The 18080-nt window shown below is 40.5% G+C and overlaps 2 protein-coding genes across 4 annotated transcripts in view; both read left to right on the forward strand.

The window, feature by feature from the left end:
• Nucleotides 1-11822, forward strand: part of ZBED1 (zinc finger BED-type containing 1) — a 50827-nt gene extending 39005 nt beyond the window's left edge. The window contains exons 1-3 of one of the 3 annotated variants that reach the window (XM_018071190.1): nt 347-1334; nt 6012-6062; nt 6164-11822. In XM_018071190.1, coding sequence (XP_017926679.1) covers nt 6215-8302 — 2088 coding nt within the window. In that variant the 5' untranslated portion in view covers nt 347-1334; nt 6012-6062; nt 6164-6214 and the 3' untranslated portion in view covers nt 8303-11822. Of the gene's footprint in view, nt 1-346; nt 1335-6011; nt 6063-6163 lie in introns of those variants that run through there. The other 2 variants (XM_008934382.2, XM_018071191.1) reach the window with 2 other exon arrangements.
• Nucleotides 1-18080, forward strand: part of DHRSX (dehydrogenase/reductase X-linked) — a 203943-nt gene that overhangs the window by 39008 nt on the left and 146855 nt on the right. The gene's annotated exons all lie outside the window — the stretch shown is intronic.

The following is an 18080-nucleotide window of genomic DNA, read 5'->3' on the forward strand; positions in this document are numbered from 1 at the left end:
TCCCGTCCCGGCCGCTCCAGGAGGGGAATGAACCCGCGCTCCAAAAGCTTTGATACCGGCTGTCACTCGCTGACAGCCTTTAAGCTGACAAGTGAGTGACACTCGTAATTTTTAGTAAAGGACTCCAGGTTAGTCGTTTGTTTGAGAAGTAAGGTTTTTGAACTTTTCCGATTTGGATCAACAGCATGTTTAATGCTGACTAGAGCAAACTTTTGAGTTTGCTAGAAAAAACAGCGGTCTCAATTTCCTTCTTCCTCTCATTACTCTTGCAGACTTTAAAATGCTTCTGAGTTTATAAACTTAGAGCAAACTACAAGTCCGGACGGATGCATAGGTTATCATCAGAGGCAAGCGTACAACTGCATGCAAGTCTATGCCTTTAACTTCCTCTGCTTAGCAGCCAGGAAATCTTTGTGGCCCTGTTGATAGTTTTAACTAGAGGAACAGTAAAAAAAGTAGTATTGAAAGGGCCTAGTGTTTTAGTGAGGAGTTGAGGCAGATGAGGAAATTGGTATAGAGAGTATCTGAATTACTGGGGAAGAGATAGCACACCACAAAGTAAGAGTATATTTGTCTATTTCATCACATGTGGCATCCTTGGGTAGCGTTTTGTCTTCTTTTTGTTCATTCTTGATTCTTCTGCTGGGATTCCCTTTCTCGTTCTCAGAAGACAGCAATAAAACCCCCAAATAAACGAGAGGACCCTGGTGACAGAAAAGACAGATGTGTGTACAGTTTGAAGTCATCTGAGCATTTTTCTAGTGTTAGTGTTTCTTGGCAGAGCAAAGCTGGGTATTGTGCCTAGGGTGTGTAACACTTTCCAAATCTTTTTTTGAACCACAGAGAAACGGCATGACGAAAATGTGACCCGCATGTTTTGTTGCAGTCTGCTCTTAGCTACTATTAAAAAAAAGTGTTGAATTTGGAAATGCCGGAGGAAGACAGTGAAGATCCAACCTGGGAGACGTCATTTACCTGAGTAGGACCAGGGAAGATTTGACAGATGTGAAAAGCTTTCTTTAAGCCCTAACTCGGGGTGTCTTTTTCCAAGGACAAGTGGTTTCCTCCTCAGCTAGTTGTTCGCACGTAGTTCCCTCTTGGCAGTTACCTGCTACCTTGCTCCAACTTGATGTGTCCAACCATTGCTTAAAAAAGTGAATCAGCTTGTCAACTGGAACCTTTTTACCCAAATTAACCTTGTTTCTGTAATAACTTCAAAGTAGCGGTGGCAGTGCAACAAAAAGGAGAAGTATTGTTAGAACAAGCTTGGATCAGTAAACTACAGTTGCTGTAAGAAAACGCCAAGTAACTTTTTCAGACTGTACTCTAGAAAGGTGTGTATGTTTAACATTTTCTATATATTTTCTACATCTATTCTTACAAGAACAGGCATTTTATTGTCAGGGTACCTTACTGGGGTAGAGCCTGGAGCGGCAAAGCAGGGCTGGGAAGGGCAGGATGGGGCAACAGAGCCACCCATGCCTCTGATCCCGGCTCCCTTGGCCACAGTTTCCTCATTGGAGTTCTCACTCTTTGTACAGCAGTGGTGCAGCTCTCCTGTGGAAGGTTTAAAACAGATGGATGCCTGGTGGCTCATCCTTGAGCTCTGTGGGTGAGTGAAGGGATCTGGTGTCAGTGCAGCCCTTCTGCCTCTGAATTTTCCAAGAAAAACTTGCTTTCTTACCTTTGCCGAGAAGAAGTACTCTTTGATTTTAATTCAAGTAAACAAAATTAGTTTCATTTTTCTTTTATTTTTTCTTGACCCTAACTTAAGCGTTGTATGCTCTTGGCCCATGTGCTTTCACATGGCTTTTAAAAGTGACCATCTGTTCTGTCGTATCTTACTGCAGTTTATCTGATTTTTATAGATAGGATTCAAGACAGCTTTTTGGAGAGAGAGGACATTTTAAACTCTGAAATCTAGATTAAGTGCAAAAACTTGGTAATTGTTGTTAGTTGCAAACCAAAAAGACCGTAATATTCACTATTCAGTTGACCTGAAATTCTGATCATGAAGGTCAGGGAAAGGAATACAGAGCTGGGACGATAATCGGGGTGCAGTCAGAGATTGTTTTCGCTAACTAAAGTCAGTGTGCAGGAAAGTGCAGAAATGAAGGGCAACTTAGCTTAAACTTACTTTAAAACATTTTTGCAAGTAGTAAGTGCATAAATGGTATAACTGCCAATATGTAGTGTAAACTCTGTTAGTGTTCAATGGTTTAAATGATTAATAGTTTCATTAGAAATTACTGCTTTGCCTTCTTTTACAGTACTTAATTAATTGGAGGGAAAAAAAAAGCCCTGCATGACTAAAGTTCTTGATATAAACAGCTTTTTAAAAATACAAATCTAATCATTGGATTAATAAAAGATAAATTAATATTAATTGTGGCACCAGGATATTAATAGTGGAAATGTGATCACTGAAAGTCATGCTGCTGATAACAAAAATCATTGATATAATAAAAATATTCCCTTTTCATATTTTAAAAGCTTCTCAAGGAGTTTATTTGGCATCTTTCTCCTGCATTCTCTCTTCTACTGTATATAATTCATTGAAATTTGGTAGGGAAAGCCTACATAGTAAATGTTTTATAGTAGTTTTGAAGTCTCTTTAGTTAAATTTTGTACCTGTGAAGTGTAGAAACCTGACTCTGAAGAAGATAGTAATACAGATGAAGTTCAGAAGACCTTAAAGGTGACTCCTGTTCTTCATAAAAGTGATTGAAATTTCAGATGTATTTTTTATTTACCCCAGTTTCAGTGTCATTTGAACCAGTTTCTTTACAGTTAATCGTGAAATATTGATTTGGGAACATGCATCTTTTAATTTTGATTCATGTATCGAAGGCTTTTACTTTATATGAGTAAACCACAATGAGAGATCAAGCACTTCCTGATCAAAACTGTGAGTTCAAGGTTGTAAATCCTCCAGAGGTGAGTAGAGAAGTGACCAGTTAGGACAGATTAATGGCAAGCAAAAATAAAGTTGCATCTACCAACTTAAACCCTCTCCCCCATGCACGCACCTGAGAGAGTTATTAAGCTAGTTTCAGAAGTGAAGAAACTATATGTTGTTTCTGTACTGACTGAGGCAAGGGTTGTGGACAGCGATACCTGTGGTGTAGGTAGACAAGGTGCCATCCCTGTGCATGCACAAGGGGGCAGACCTAAGGTTGCAGGGCGGCTGCACACCCCACGTTTCCTCACGTCTCGTCCCCATGCTTGGTTTCACAATCCAAGTGACTCTCGTATGGGTTTTGAACCAATTTTCTTCATGGAGGGAGAATGAGAGGGGTCTGAGAAGTGTGAGGAGGCAGCACAGTCTGCCCCAGGGACAACAGGGATGAAGTGCTAGGGCTAGGAAATCTGGACTCTTCCCCCTTTTCCTCCTGTGGCAAATGAATGTGCTGCAAAGCCAACAGAGGATCCTCTCTGCAGGCTCTTAGAAACCTCAGCCCCAGTACTGGCTGGTGGTGTTAGCCAGCTGCATGGAGGAAGTGAGGGAAACAGCAACTTCTCCGAAGGTGTGCTCTATTTCATGTGAGTGGGAATCAAGAGAGAAAGGAAGAGGCAGGTTTGTAGCCTGGAGGCTTCTGCGTGCACAAGGTTTTTCAGCAAACCATAGTGGGACTATATTGTTTTACCATGGAAAAGTTCAGCAAGCTAAAAGAGAGCATTTCCATCAGCTGTTCTTGTAACAAGCTGAGGCACTTCCCAAAGGCAGCAAGATGCTTCATTCCCAGTGGATTTCATTCAACCAGGTACTGGTGTCTTCAGCTTGCCTCAGAGTTGAAGCTGCTGCTGTTCTTGTCAAGACTAGGCTGGGAACACTTTCACTGAAAAAGGAAGGGTTTACCTCTTCTTTTAGAAAGATGAGAGGTGTGGTGTTTTCGGTTTGTGTTCATAATGCCAGTTTTACTGTGTAACACTCTAGGAGAGGCAGGGATGATTAGCAGTTTATATTTGAGCTATTATGACAGCAAAAGTGTGGCTTACAGCATTATAATAAAGGCTGTGTTATGCTGGCATATCCTTATCTGTGGCAGTGCTCCTCTGTGCCACTGTCACCGAGTGCCAGATGCATCTTAAAACAATTGCAAAGCTGTAACATACATAAGAATAAAGGGGAGGATGAGTCTGTAACACTCCCATAGTCTAAAATAACTTCTACTTTATCAGTCTGTGATGAACTTTTTATGATCCAAGGTGTGTCATACTAAGTTTAAAGACACATCAACTTTTTTATTACGGTGCCTTCCTCCTTGCTTTCAGGAATTGCCAAATAACTACAGAGGAAACTGTAAGGTTTAGTGAAATGCCATGAGCCTCTGTGTTTCCTTTAGACACCCTGTCATGGGTTGAAATAGAGGGATCTAAAAGCAATAACAATATATATTGATATGTCTTGTCAATGCACAGTCTGATGCTGTAGCAGGGTTACATCATTACACATTGCACCACTTTGTCTTTCAAAATCATCACTTTTTGTGGGATTGCATACCTTGGTGCTGTTGATATGTCTTTGGAATTAGGCAGCATTACCATGTTGAATCAGTAGTTTATCCTGGCAACTTAAAGGCACTGAATGAATCACAGTAGAAGGCACGCTAGTAGGCAGAACATTGCCCCTCCCTCAAAATGTCTACACCCAGAAGTAAATCTTCAGAACAAATCCAATAAAATGCTTGCCCTGCATCTCTCATTCTACTTCTAAACGAACAGCTTTGTTTAGATAAATGTGTTTAGTCTTGGTTTACCTGTCTTTGGTTTTTCATTCAAGACATTCAGAAAATGTTTCTAAATACCAACTGTAGTTCAGAGAGAAAAGTATCTTTTCTAGGGAATGTTCATCAACAGAGAAACTTGCACAAATACATTTATTTTTATTTATATTCCCTTGCAGCAACATGAAAAAGTCAGATTGTTTCTTTCTGCCCCAACCAGCCAGTCTTACCAGCTGAGGATTTCTGGGCTTGGGTGCAAGTACGGCTCCTGAGGAGCAGAGAAGGAGCAATGCCATTGCTTTCAGGCCAGTGCTCCTGATGTTCCTCTCCTGTTCTCTTCCCCTGGATTTTTGTGGAGGAGGTTGTATCCATGTTTAACTGATAGCTTTCTTCTCCTTCCCAGTCCTGGCCAAGGCCCTGGCAAAGATCTTGTTGCTGTCACGGTGGTGTGGAAGAAATAGAGAAGCGTCAGGGTGCAGTCATGCTGTGCTGTGACTTGGCTTTTTGATGTAGTGAAACCAGCTCCAGCTGCTGGCCCTGTGCACAGAGACACTGTAGGCCTCATGTACTTGCATGTGACTGTTTGCACAAGAAGCATTTTCCTGTGCAGATATTGAGGTACAGATTGCCAAGTCTTGCCCTATCGCTACACTCATCTCTAGAGTGTCACCCCCTCCTGACTTCTCTAGCCTTTTGAAGAAAATACAGTAAAATTATTTTCCAGCTGATGTGGATAAAAACATTTATTAGTGCTTCCCTGTCTGCTTTTCCTGTAGTTATAATGCTCTGTTATTGCAGGGACAGGAAAAGTGTCAGGTATATGTTGTCGATCTGCATGTAGGTTCAAGCTCCTTTTCCTTTTATTTCAGTCAGAAAACATTTTTACATTTCAGAGAAGCAGATTAATGTTATAATTTGCATCACAGATTTTATTTTTTTTAAGCAAAAGCTGGAACAAGCAAAACTTCTTTCAAAATAAACAAGAACACGTTTGATCCTTCAGTACCAAGTTTCAATTGAACTAAATGTTAACAGCAAAGTTCAGTAATTTTTAGGCAAGAGGATGTTGGTCTAACCCTAACAAAAGAGGCAGAAAAATGCTATAGCAGATGACCAGTTTGTGTGACAGTAATGTATCAGCTCTGTGGTGGTGGTTACACTTTCTCTACCCAGAATTATGTAATTCCAGAAACAAGATTTATACAGATCTTCTAGCTCAGTTTCACAGAATGTGATATATTAAAACCCTTTTTAATTTTTGACATTCTGTTGGGCTTCTTGTAGGTCACACTTCCTGCAAATCTCATCTTGAAATTTGCAAATGTAATTTGTAAGGTAGGTTTCTTGATACATTCACAGAAACGCTGATTTCACATAGTTGAGTGTGGTCAAACTTGTGCTTTCTCATTGTATCTTTATCTTGCTGCCTTTATCAGGTACTCATTAATGAGTGAAGGATCAAAAGGTGGGACGGTGGCCAAGAAGCAATGGAGAATAAAAGTTTAGAAGGTTCCCCATCAGACCTAAAGTTAGTGGCTCATCCAAGAGCAAAGAGTAAAGTGTGGAAGTACTTTGGGTTTGATACCAATGCAGAAGGATGCATATTACAGTGGAAGAAGATCTACTGCCGTATTTGCATGGCACAAATTGCCTATTCAGGAAACACGTCCAACCTTTCCTACCACCTTGAGAAAAATCACCCTGATGAATTCTGTGAATTTGTGAAAAGTAACACTGAGCAAATGAGGGAAGCCTTTGCCACAGCATTTTCAAAGATCAAGCCAGAGTCGTCGCAGCAGGTTGTTCAAGATAGCCTCATCATGAAGACCTACCAGAACTACGAAAACAAAAAACATCAGGAACTGACATCTGCAGTCATCAGCTTAATTTGCGAGGGCATGTATCCGGCCTCCATTGTTGATGAACCCACCTTCAAGGCCCTCTTGAGAACAGCAGACCCCAGGTATGAACTTCCGAGCCGGAAGTACTTCTGTACAAAAGCTATTCCCGAAAAGTACAGTGCTATTAGAGAAATTGTGCTGAAAGAACTCACGGAGGTTCTGTGGTGTGGCATATCCACAGACATGTGGAGAAGCGAAAACCAGAACAGGTCGTACGTAACGGTTGCGGTTCACTTTCTCAGCAGCAGTGCTGCCAACTGCCTGGCTGTGAACTCGCGGTGTTTAAAAACGTTTGAAGTGCCAGAGGATAATACTGCAGAGACTATTACACGAGTCCTTTATGAAACGTTCATTGAGTGGGGGATCAATACAAAAGTCTTTGGTGCTACAACAGATTACAGTAAAGACATTGTGAAAGCTTGCTCTCTCCTAGATATTCCCGTACAGATGCCTTGTTTGGGGCACACTTTTAACACAGGAATACAACAAGCTTTTCAGCTCCCCAAACTTTGCAACCTTCTTGCCAGGTGCCGAAAACTGGTGGAGTATTTTCAGCAGTCCACGGTCGCAATGTACATGCTGAGCGAGAAGCAGAAGCAGCAGAATATTCTCCACTGCATGCTGGTAAGCGACCGTGTTTCCTGGTGGGGAAGCACTCTCGCTATGCTGCAGCGCCTCAAGGAGCAGCAGTTTGTCATTGCGGCTGTTCTCGTGGAGGACAGCAACAACCACCACCTCATGCTGGAATCCAGTGAGTGGAATACAATCGAAGGGCTGGTGGAGCTGCTGCAGCCCTTTAAGCAGGTTGCGGAGATGATGTCTGCTTCAAAGTACCCCACAATAAGTATGGTGAAGCCACTTCTGCACATGCTTCTGAATACTACCCTGAACATCAAAGAGAATGATTTGAAAGAAATCAGCATGGCAAAGGAGGTGATTGCTAAAGAGTTGTCAACCACCTACCAGCACACACCTGAGATAGACATGTTTCTCAATGTTGCAACTTTCTTGGATCCCCGCTACAAAAAACTGCCTTTTCTTTCAGCCTTTGAGAGGCAGCAGGTGGAAAACAGAGTGGTGGAAGAAGCAAAAAGCCTGCTGGAGAAAGTAAAAGAAAATAGCTTTAGGACTGAAGAGAAATTCTTCACTGTTACAGAAGAACCTCCTATGAAAAAAATCATCATCTCTTCCACTCCTCCTCCTACTAGTGTCATCAACAACATGCTTGCAGAGATCTTCTGCCAGACAGGAGGCGTTGAAGACCAGGAGGAGTGGCATGCTCAAATCGTTGAGGAGTTGAGCAACTTCAAGTCACAAAAGGTCCTCGGTTTGAATGAAGACCCACTGAAGTGGTGGTCTGATAGACTAGCGCTGTTTCCAGTTTTACCAAAGGTTCTTCAAAAATACTGGTGTATTCTGGCCACAAGGGTCTTCCCTGAACGCCTTTTTGGTTCTTCTGCTAATGTTGTGAGTGCAAAGAGAAACCGGTTAGCCCCGGCTCATGTGGATGAGCAGATCTTTTTGTACGAAAACAGTCGGAATGGGTCCGAGGCAGAACCAGAGGATGAAGATGAAGGAGAGTGGGGTTTGGAACAGGAACAGATTTTTAATTTAAATGACTCGGTAAACATAAACAACAATTTCTTTAATATTCGAGACAGTGGGTTTGTTTAACAGGACTGCAGCGGTACATTTAATAACAAAGAAAAAAGTACTTGTCTTAAGTTACCAAAAATACTTCTGTTTTATGCTATGATGCTGTAAATATTGAACAGTTGTAACAAACTTGATTTAGCTTCCATTGTCTGTGTTTTTCCTGCTGTCTTAAAACATGAATGACTTGTGATTAAACAGCACTGAAATGAGTGAGGAAATAAATTCTGCAAAGACCATGATTTCTGACTGTGGCCCAGATTTCAGAAAGCACTTACCCATGTGCTTCCTTTCCACTTGCTTCAGTGGGAGACAAACACATGCTTATTTGCTTTCTATCATAAAAATATTTTCCTGAATTAGGTCCCTGAGCAGGGGAGTTTTTAAGATTTATGCCTCCATTTGTAAATCCTGTGTAACTCAGGATGCTAGCTTTAAAAGTTTGGATTTTAAACATTTTTAAAATCTATAAATCTGAGCAGTGAATATTTTTAGAGTATATCAATGCTATGGAATGAAAAAAGATCTTGAGCCTGATTTTTCACTACCTCATGTCTTAGGCCTGGTCTATGCTACAAAAGTTCAGCTGGTATAATTCTGTTGATTAGGGGTCTGATCTATTATTATTTTAACTGATACTGTGCTGGCATAGGCTGTAGTGTAGATGCATTTATACTGGGATAATTTATTTTCCTTTCCAGTGTGGTGTAAATGTTATAAACACTTCTAAACTGGTATTGATATGTCCACATTAGTTCAGTTTTACCATTTAACAACAGCAGCTAAATGGCAAAACTGTGGGGATTTTGGTTGTTTTGTTTTGTGTCTAAGCAAGCCCTGATTGTAGTCTCTTTTGCTTTTACAAAGTGGTAACTAAGTGTGGGGTTGAGGCAGCTTTGTGTTACCTGCGCCTCCTGCAGATGCTGTGGCTGATCCACGTGGTGCGAAGCAGGCAAGGATCAGGCAACAGAGGGAGGGAAGAAGGGAAGGAGAGGCCAGGGAGACATCTACAGACCATGGGTCTAACAGTTTGTCTATGTTACAAAATCGTTAACCTCTTAATTTAATGGGAACTTTGCCCAGGGTAGCTAGAAAATTTTGTTGGCAAGAAAAGCAAAATAAAAAGCTTTAATATTATGTAAATATATTTAAAAGAAGGGGACCCCTCTGTTTCCTCACATGTATTTAGTGAGTCCTTAAAATAGTTTCTTACTCTGTTAGCACTTAAAAACTTCTTTTCTCCTGTCTCTTTTTGATTCAGTTTGTAGAGTGGACTTTAGTCCCATCCAGTCTAATGTTTGAGTGCTGTTTCTGATTAGCTGTGTATTGTAATTGCTCCCTTTGTGTCTCTAAGCATCAGTGTTTTAAGACCTTTTGGGAACTTGGCAAACAAGAAAAAAGAAAGGAAACCAACCTGAAACCCCACATCTCTTATGAAATACTACAGGTCATAAACAAAATTAGAGTTTATGCTAGATACAGAGTAGTCTTTTTTTCTCTGAGGTGCAGTGGAGGGCTTCTGGTGTTTTCCACTTACAGTCAAGGTTTGCTTGGGGTTTTATTTCTGTTACTGGTGTCTCACCTTTCCTCACCTCAGTCTACAACTATGTTGAGCACAATCTTTCTGGAGAGAGGTCTGTTGAAGACTGACTGTTACTGTTATGGAGGAAGAAAGTTAAGTATTTTTTAATCATGGTGGCACCCATGGACGTTTGGTTGTAAAAAGGGCACAGGCAGCAGGAACGTACCAGAATGAGAATAGCAATGCAATTGAATATATTGCCAAACTATTTATGTTTAGGTTTAATAGTTCTTGGAAGCTTGAGGCCTCTGTGTTCTTTTTAGGTACTGGGAATGGGCAGGTGGGTGGGGAGGAAGAGCAGAGGTTAGAGTGAAGGAACAGTGAAGTAAGTAATAGCAAACTACACAGCATGTTTAAGCCCGGGAAAAGTGCATTTAGCAGGTGGTGTGGCTGAAAACTGATTTGCACTTGTACAAAGTGCCCGCACTGTGCATCCTGTTGAATATTGCTACTCTCCACGTCCACTGAAGAAAGAGGTGTATGTGATTGCCCAAGGTGCAAAACGCAGGCTTGGCTTAAACTCCCACAGGTATGTAGGCCTATCTGTGAGGGCAGCAAAATCAAATTACAGAAGGGAGCGAGATACCTGCACCCTAGCAGCCTGCCGGGAAGACCTCTTGGTTTTTATGTCCGTTGAGAACCAACTGCTCTTGCTTGCTCCACCTCCACTGCTACCACCACTGCTAGCCCTCAAGTTGCTGCGCAAATGCTAGTGCGAGGTGTGTGGATCCTTCCTTACGTGAGCATAATGCAAAGCCATGCCCTCAGAGCCAAGGCAGAGCTCAGAACCACTCCCCTGGTCTGCACTTGGCCTACCCCTCTTGGCAGCATTGTTTCCATCTTCGTCCTCCTAGGGCTAAACGTATACGGTGACGCTTACGAGCAGTTGTACTGAGATCAGTGCAGTGCACTACTCTCTTCCTTCCAGCTTCTTTTTATTTTTTGGTATCCAAAATAAAATTGTAGTCAGTTCAATTGATGTGTCTCAGCATTCTTTTAAAAAAAGGAGAAGAAAAAGAAAAAAAAAAAAAGAGCAAAACCATTGTTAGTCCTACCCATTGTCTGTGAGATTTTTATTTAATGTTCTAAGCCTGGAATATTGTTAAATAAATGAGAAAAATAAGTTAGTTACTAGATTATTTGTCTGATGTGTGTTCGTATCTGCAGCACTTTATGACTTTAAACTCTACTGCTACAGGGGAAAGTTATATTCTAAGGATTTGAAGCTATGCATTTATTTTCTTTTTGATCTTGTAAGTTATTTTTTAAAAATGCTGTACAAATCTTTTGGATTAAAAAAAATGAGGATGAAAAATGTTGGAAGTTTAGATGGTTTCTCTCACTTAAAATGTGTGGTGTTTTTCATTTATCAACATAATTTTCTGTTGTTTATTTGGGTGGAGAACCAAAATTGAAATATTGCTACAACTTGAGTTAAACCCCGGTGTTACTGCCAAGGGTGGGCCCAGAACACATTTCCAAACTATGCTATTAAGTCAGCTTTATGTTTGTGTTTCTTGACATCTACTTTAAATCCACAGCCTAATGTTTCCTTTTTGGTACAGCAGAGACATCTTTTTGGAGGGGCAATAGAGGAACAGACTTCAGCTTTTGAGTGCTTTCATGCTGCAAAAGTGAATTTTTGAACGGGCTCTCAAAGTACGTACTTTACGTCAAAAGAAGATGAATTGCCTTTTGTCACCAACTAAGTATTGCGAATTCAGGATTAAAATTCATTGGGCCTAAGTGAGGTTTCTTGGGGTAGCAGCATAAGTAAAGGGAGTTTTGTCTGTCTGGCCAATCTTTGCGCACATTTCACCTCTCTCTGCCATCAAGGACTATGGGAAGAATAAAAGAAAAGCCTGAATCAAACAAGTTGAAAAGGTGAATTTTTCCAGCAAACTGTGTCTGAGATGCTTTGGTTTAAATGAAGGCAATAAAGTTCTGCATTATTTATGGAAAGGGTGTATTATTTTAAGTTTCTCTGGCAGCAGTGTATTAGATAATTTTGAAGGTTTTTCTTTAATCGATGTCCTGGTGTCCAGTTAGCTTTACAGGAGCATTTTTCACACAGGCAGAAATATTAAAAGCAAAAGAAGCACAAATTGGTTATTTGTAGTATTTTATAGGCCTTCTGAAAACTTAAAAGTGACATGCAGTTCTTGATTTTGTCGTTTTTGTGTGACAGTTTAAAAAAAAAAGGGCTGCCTGGGGACATCTTTTCTGAAAGAAGAGAAGTGTATGGGTACAAGCACAGAAGTAGTGTGTTTCACATATTCCGTGACAACTGGGTAAAGGAAACTTTGTGCTGGAAAAATTGCATTTTAGTCTTTGCACACCCTTCTCCTTTCAATGGTCTCCATTTCCGAGTGTTCTTCTCAGAGGATGATGTCTTTCTGAAGGTCTGGTGATCCCAGTTCTGGTGGTGCAGTGCTGTCTAGTCTAGGCTGTCTTTTTGACTCTGCCGAGAGGAGTCTCCTGGTCACAAAAGTTTTGTGGCTTTTTTTTTTCTTTTTTTCTAGGACAAGACTATGGTCTGCCTTATTGTATCTTCTCCAAATTAATATTCTGCTAAATTCAAGACATTTTTTATTTTTAGTGGATGCAGGGAAATTACTGAAATTGGTTTTGGTTTTTTAGTAGTATTATTTGGTGCACTAGAGAGAACTTAAAGATACAATATAATTTTATATCTGCCTGAAAAGCACGCCAGTGAAGCATGTCTAATGACTTGATACTGTTTAAACTAGAATTTCAAAACATCCCTGCAGTTGCTGTTTATAGTGCTGTCATTTTACATACAAAAACATTTCCTTTAAATTGAATGATAAAAATCAATTAAATAGATTTTTACTGCTTTTGCAGTCATTTTCAGTGCCCTTGCAGTTGGGTTAAAATGTCACAAGAGAATTAACTTTAGTATTAAAAAAACCTGGAAAAAATCAAAATAAACTACTGTCTTTTGGCTTACCTTGTGTTTTAAAAACTAGTATTAAAATTTGATTTATATCTTTTTAAAAATTCAGAGGCTGTTGGAGCAACTATTTCCAAATGACAGTCCCTTAGAACTCTGAAATGTTAAAATATTAAGATTTTTGAGCATTTATATTGACATTTTCACACTGAGTGGTATTATAGATTTCCCTTGCTGCCAAAAGAAAAGGTTAGTGTTCACAGAAGTGATGCTGACATTCGCAGTGCTTTGAAATGCTGATCAGATGTATGATTTTTTCAGAGATGTTGAGAAGACTATTACCTGCTGCACACTGTGCTGGTTTCCTTGCATCACACTTATTTCCAGTAACTTGAGTTTTCCAAATCCTCTGTCCTGTCTCCTCTCCCTGGCCCTGTGTGGGCAGAGTGCTGGGTGGGAACAGCAGGGAGGAGAAGCCCAGCTCCACACTGTTTCTTCTCTTACAGAGAGACTGTTCTTTGAGAGCGGATAAACTCAGTTTAAAATTAGTTTTAAACTAGGTTCTTATTCCAGTCCACTGAGGCTACAGCACCTGTGCCATGGTGTGAAAAAGCAGAGCCAGTGATTCCTGTCTCCACAGTGATGTAGACTTGGACACACCGCTCAGTTGGACTAAAATTGCCTATAAGGGGGAAAATGCTGGGGCATTGAACTCAGCACAGCGAGGAAACTATCCTCAGAGTCAAAAGCATAATGACCAATAGCATAGAATAAGCAGTAGTAGAATAAGGTTATTTTTAAAAAGGCGATTTCTTTCATTACGTACAATTTTGTGTCTATTCGTTGTCCCCAAATACTTGCAGCTAGGAATGAGAAATTTGTCTTTTATTTCTCCAACAGATACTGCCTTACTTTTAAATTTGAGACATCTTATGTCTCAGTTTATCACTGTCTTTATGGACACTGCTATTGAAATGGTTTCAGTCTCCCTTTTTTTCTTTTTGCTTTTTTTGTGTGCTTTTTTTTTCATGAGTCATCAGCGAGGTTTGCAGTGATAGGAATTTGCAATCATAACAAGAAGACGTCAAGTCAGCATCAGGAAAGCTCATGCCAGAAACATCCCATCCCATGTGATAAGTGCTGTTCTCCAAGGGAAACCTTCATCTTTTCAAACATGACCTTGTGATGTGTGTGTGAATCTTCATCTTCTCAAACATGGCTTTCTGATGTGTGTGTGAGAGAGAAAAATAAAGTGGTTTTGCAACAATGCATAGTTCTGGTTTATGGGTGGTAATGCGGTTTGCTGTGAGTTTGTTCTCTGGGATGCACTCAGTGGTTTGACACCAAATTGTAGTTTCTTGAGCACACAACAGAACTTATATGAACAGATGGAATTTAACAACAGTTAGATGTGAAAAATGCAATTGTTTTATTGATGGGAACAGATAAGAAGTGGGTCCATCTAGGGAAAATACTGACATTTTAGCAGGACCCTCCAATTCCTGTCTGAAATGCTGATAGCACTTAAAAATACTAAATTACTAACCTTCCTGTAATCTGACATTTTAGAACTCTGTAAAACACCTTTTGGTGTTTCCATGCTGCTGTCAATGAACTCTGTTATCTTCAAAACCCTGCGATCCCAAATGGCCGGTGAGGAGTTTACAGCAACAAAACGTTGGAGAAGAAGGGAGATGCAGCTGTTACTGTGACCTGTCCTCTAGCATGTGTGAGCCTGGGTTTAGGGGGCTTTTTCTGAATGGTACTTTGACACATTCATCTGCCATAGATAAACATGCACATGCAATTGCCACTGATCATAAATCTGGTAGGTTCCAAGGGAGCGAGTGCTATGGTGAGAAAGCCAGTCTTATGGATGAGTGGAGCCTTCCATATGCAGCATGCATCTCTTCTAGTCCCTAATTCTAAGCCCCACTTTATTTCCTGGGCAGGGAGTACGTACACTGGTGCTGGTCTTTGCTGTGTTATTTCTGTGTGGCTCTTCAAAGTGTAAGAACAGGAGAATGTGACCTGTGTGCTTTGAAGCCATGGTGAAAGTAGGCAGAAGTATACTTGTGCTGTACGTGATTTGCTGAGTGGTTTGCATGAGCAGTGGGTTGAGGATGATCTGAAGTTTACCCCGTGGTGGTGTGAATACAGGACTGGCATTGCTGCTAGGAGATGTCTGCATGCCTGGTCAGAGAAATTAAGTGAGAAAAGCACAGCCTTGTGCATTGGTGTCTCTGAAAGTATGATGCAATGCCCAAGTGAACTTAAAGCACTCCCGTGAACTAGTTCTGCTGTAGTCTTTCAAGCAGATTAACCACCTTGTTCGTGCCCTGCCCATGCCACCCCACCTCCCCTTCATCAGTGTTCACAAAGATTTCACAATTCTTTTTGGAGATATAAATTCAGAGATAATATATGACAGTATTTGTCAGTTGTTAAGACCATGGCATATGCTTTTTGTGCCTTTTTTGGCAATGCCTATTAGAGCTGATGGAAGATAAAATTCTTCTTTTACCCAGAGACAGCTCTTCCTGCAGCGAAGCGATCAGCTCAGTCTGCAGAGTTGGTCTCTTGGCTGCACTTCTGCCCTTTCTCTAGGCTGTTTAGGAAAGTTGCTGTGCTCTGCAGAGAGAAAAACAGATTCCTCCAGAGTGTTTTCCCTGTGTTTTTGTGTTGCTGGGGCTGCTTTCTGGTCTGCACATGCCTGAAGGAAGGGGATGGGCCAGGGCTTTTCCCCTGATGTTACTACTTCCCTGGGCTGGTTGGCCACCCTGAGAAGAAGATTGCGCAGAAGGTGACACTGCCGAGTGATAAGTTCGCAAACACTTAGACTACAAAATTATTCATTCATTTTATATTTATTTTTAGGCTAAGATTAAAACGATACAAAACATGGCCTAAAAAGGAGCCTGCAGACTCTCTGCACTAACTCCTTAAGTTAGCTGTCCAAATATATATTTAGGGACTTAATCTCTAAAAGCGATCCATTTTGCGTGGATCTGCCTTCAGAACCACTAGAAATGCTGGCATCACAAGTGTGTCTCTTTAAATATCTTTAAATAGTGGTATTTTGAGGTGGGCTGTGTATGTGATGCTTTTTTAAATGCAAACCACAACTTTTTGGTTTCCATATATCCATTTTGTCTTCTGTTTTGCTTCAAAGGTTAGTATCCGTAGAATCATTCTGTCTAAAATGAGTTATTTTAAGACTTGACCTCCCAAATATAGGTGGGCTTCAAAAGTAAGAGGAGTATTTCCCCCCAAAACTCATAAGCTGAAAGTCTAAATTATTCTGTTGTTGAAGGAGGCAATTGCAACTGCATTCTACCAAAATATGGGAGAATGTGAAGTGTAAATAAAAACATTTTTAGGTGAAATTCTGAGTAAAAGGCTTAAATGTAAGCATCTCATTTTCTGCCATTATCTGCATTGGAACAAGATGGAAATGGACTCGTGGTATTCCAGTTAGTGTACAGGTGAAGGAAAAACCTTCTTTTATTTAGTCATTATTCTGCTTGTGAGGATGTTTCAGTTTAGATGATTTAGTCACAACAAGCATAAAATCAACAGTTTCAGCAGATGTGAATGAGCATTTCTATTGCTTGGTCCTTCCTTCTTTGATAAACAGGAACTTGTTCTCCCTTGTTAATGTAGAACAAAGGAAAGAAGGCAAGGGGGTGTTGAGTATCATAGGTGGAAGGTTGGGTGTTTGCTTTGTGCTCATACAGCTGAAACATTGATGAATTTCAGAGCCAGATGATGGATTGTGTTTGTGCAAGTAGGGCATTTAGATCTAAAGATGGGTAGATGATATCTTTGCAAAGGATACGTGGTGTTTGCTTTCAAGTGCAGCACTATGCCAATAAGTGTGATACTTAACCCCGAGCATTAGCTGGTTGTACAAATAGGAGCTTCTGCAGTCACTCAGTGTCATGTGGTTTTGGGGCTGTTTGGAGTAAGATCTGCTTGTTTAGGTCATAGAGCAAACTCTGTTAGCATTAACATCTCGTGCTATGATGAGATGCTGCAACTCAAGAAAATGAGCTAGAAAATGTAATTGTTCCTTTACATCATAAAAAGAGTTGTTTAACCAAATTCCACTCAGCCACACTTCAGCTGAAGGTGCTGGAGGTTGTAGAAACTTGGCTAAGGAATATAAGAGCTTTACTGACAGGGCAGTTGGATGGGTGAGGGTCTTGAGTCACACAGAACCTGATGTGGACTCCACTATGAGGCTGCCTGTGTGGGACAAGTTGCACAACCTGAAGTCTTGTTTGGTTTATATGTGAGTGCTGAAGCAGCCTTGTAATGTTTTGCAAGACCAGAAGGCAGGAGGAAGAATCCATGGACCCCATGATGTTATTTTTAGAGATGTTTTTGTAGTACATAAGTAAGATGTCAGTTTGCTTAGACCATGCAGATACTGCCCCACCACAAATGCTTTACCTGGGGCTTCCCCATGCAGTGCTGGAGTAGTGTTGAAGTTCTGTGTGCCCTGACGTGTAATTCTTGATTCAGTTCAAGCATGTTAAAGCTTTTAATGCATTGAACAAATACATTCTTCAGAAATATTTTGACAACAGTGTCACTAAGATTATGTGCCTTGCCTTACAGACAGGGCAAGGCTCAAGATTTGCACAGTTATGGAGTAAAAATGTACCCATGCAGTCCCCTCTTGGTGTTTTCAGAAACTGTTGCTTGCCAGTTTTAAGCTTCCCCTCCTTAAGTTTCTAAATTACAGATGTCATTACAGACAGAGTGATTTTGGTTTGTGGCTTTACCATATTGTATCAATTACTGCATTAAAGCTGCAATGTGGTAGAATATAGCAAGGTTCAAGTGGGCATATTGACAGTGAGGAAAAAAATGTTTGACAGCTACAGTTCCTAAAGCAAATAACCATAAAAAGCAGTGAAGTTTTACTTCATATCAGGATTGCTTTTAAGAAAAAAGAAAGTGAAATAGTTTTGTAATAAAATGATGACGTTTGTTTTCTCTTCACAGTATTTGTGCTCTGCTAGGAGGCGCTTGATACTTCACAGAAAATTCATTGGGCAAGAAAACTACATCCCCCATCCTATCCAAAACAGTTCTCAGTTGTGTAAAGCTGAGTAAGAGTGCTTGGCTCTGATACACTTCTGCTTTTTGTAGTGTGCCTGTTTTCTGCCAGAGTATGCTTTCTGGGACATGGTCATTTTACCATCTGAGGGAGTGCCTAACCATGATTGCTAACATTGCTCAATATTTTAAATTAGCCTGCAGAGAAAAAAAAAAAAGGAAAGTTGGACTTAAAA

Source organism: Manacus vitellinus, unplaced genomic scaffold (assembly GCF_001715985.3).
Source record: "Manacus vitellinus isolate BGI_N305 unplaced genomic scaffold, ASM171598v3 scaffold_2_pilon, whole genome shotgun sequence".
In the NCBI taxonomy this organism is placed as follows: Eukaryota; Metazoa; Chordata; class Aves; order Passeriformes; family Pipridae; genus Manacus; species Manacus vitellinus.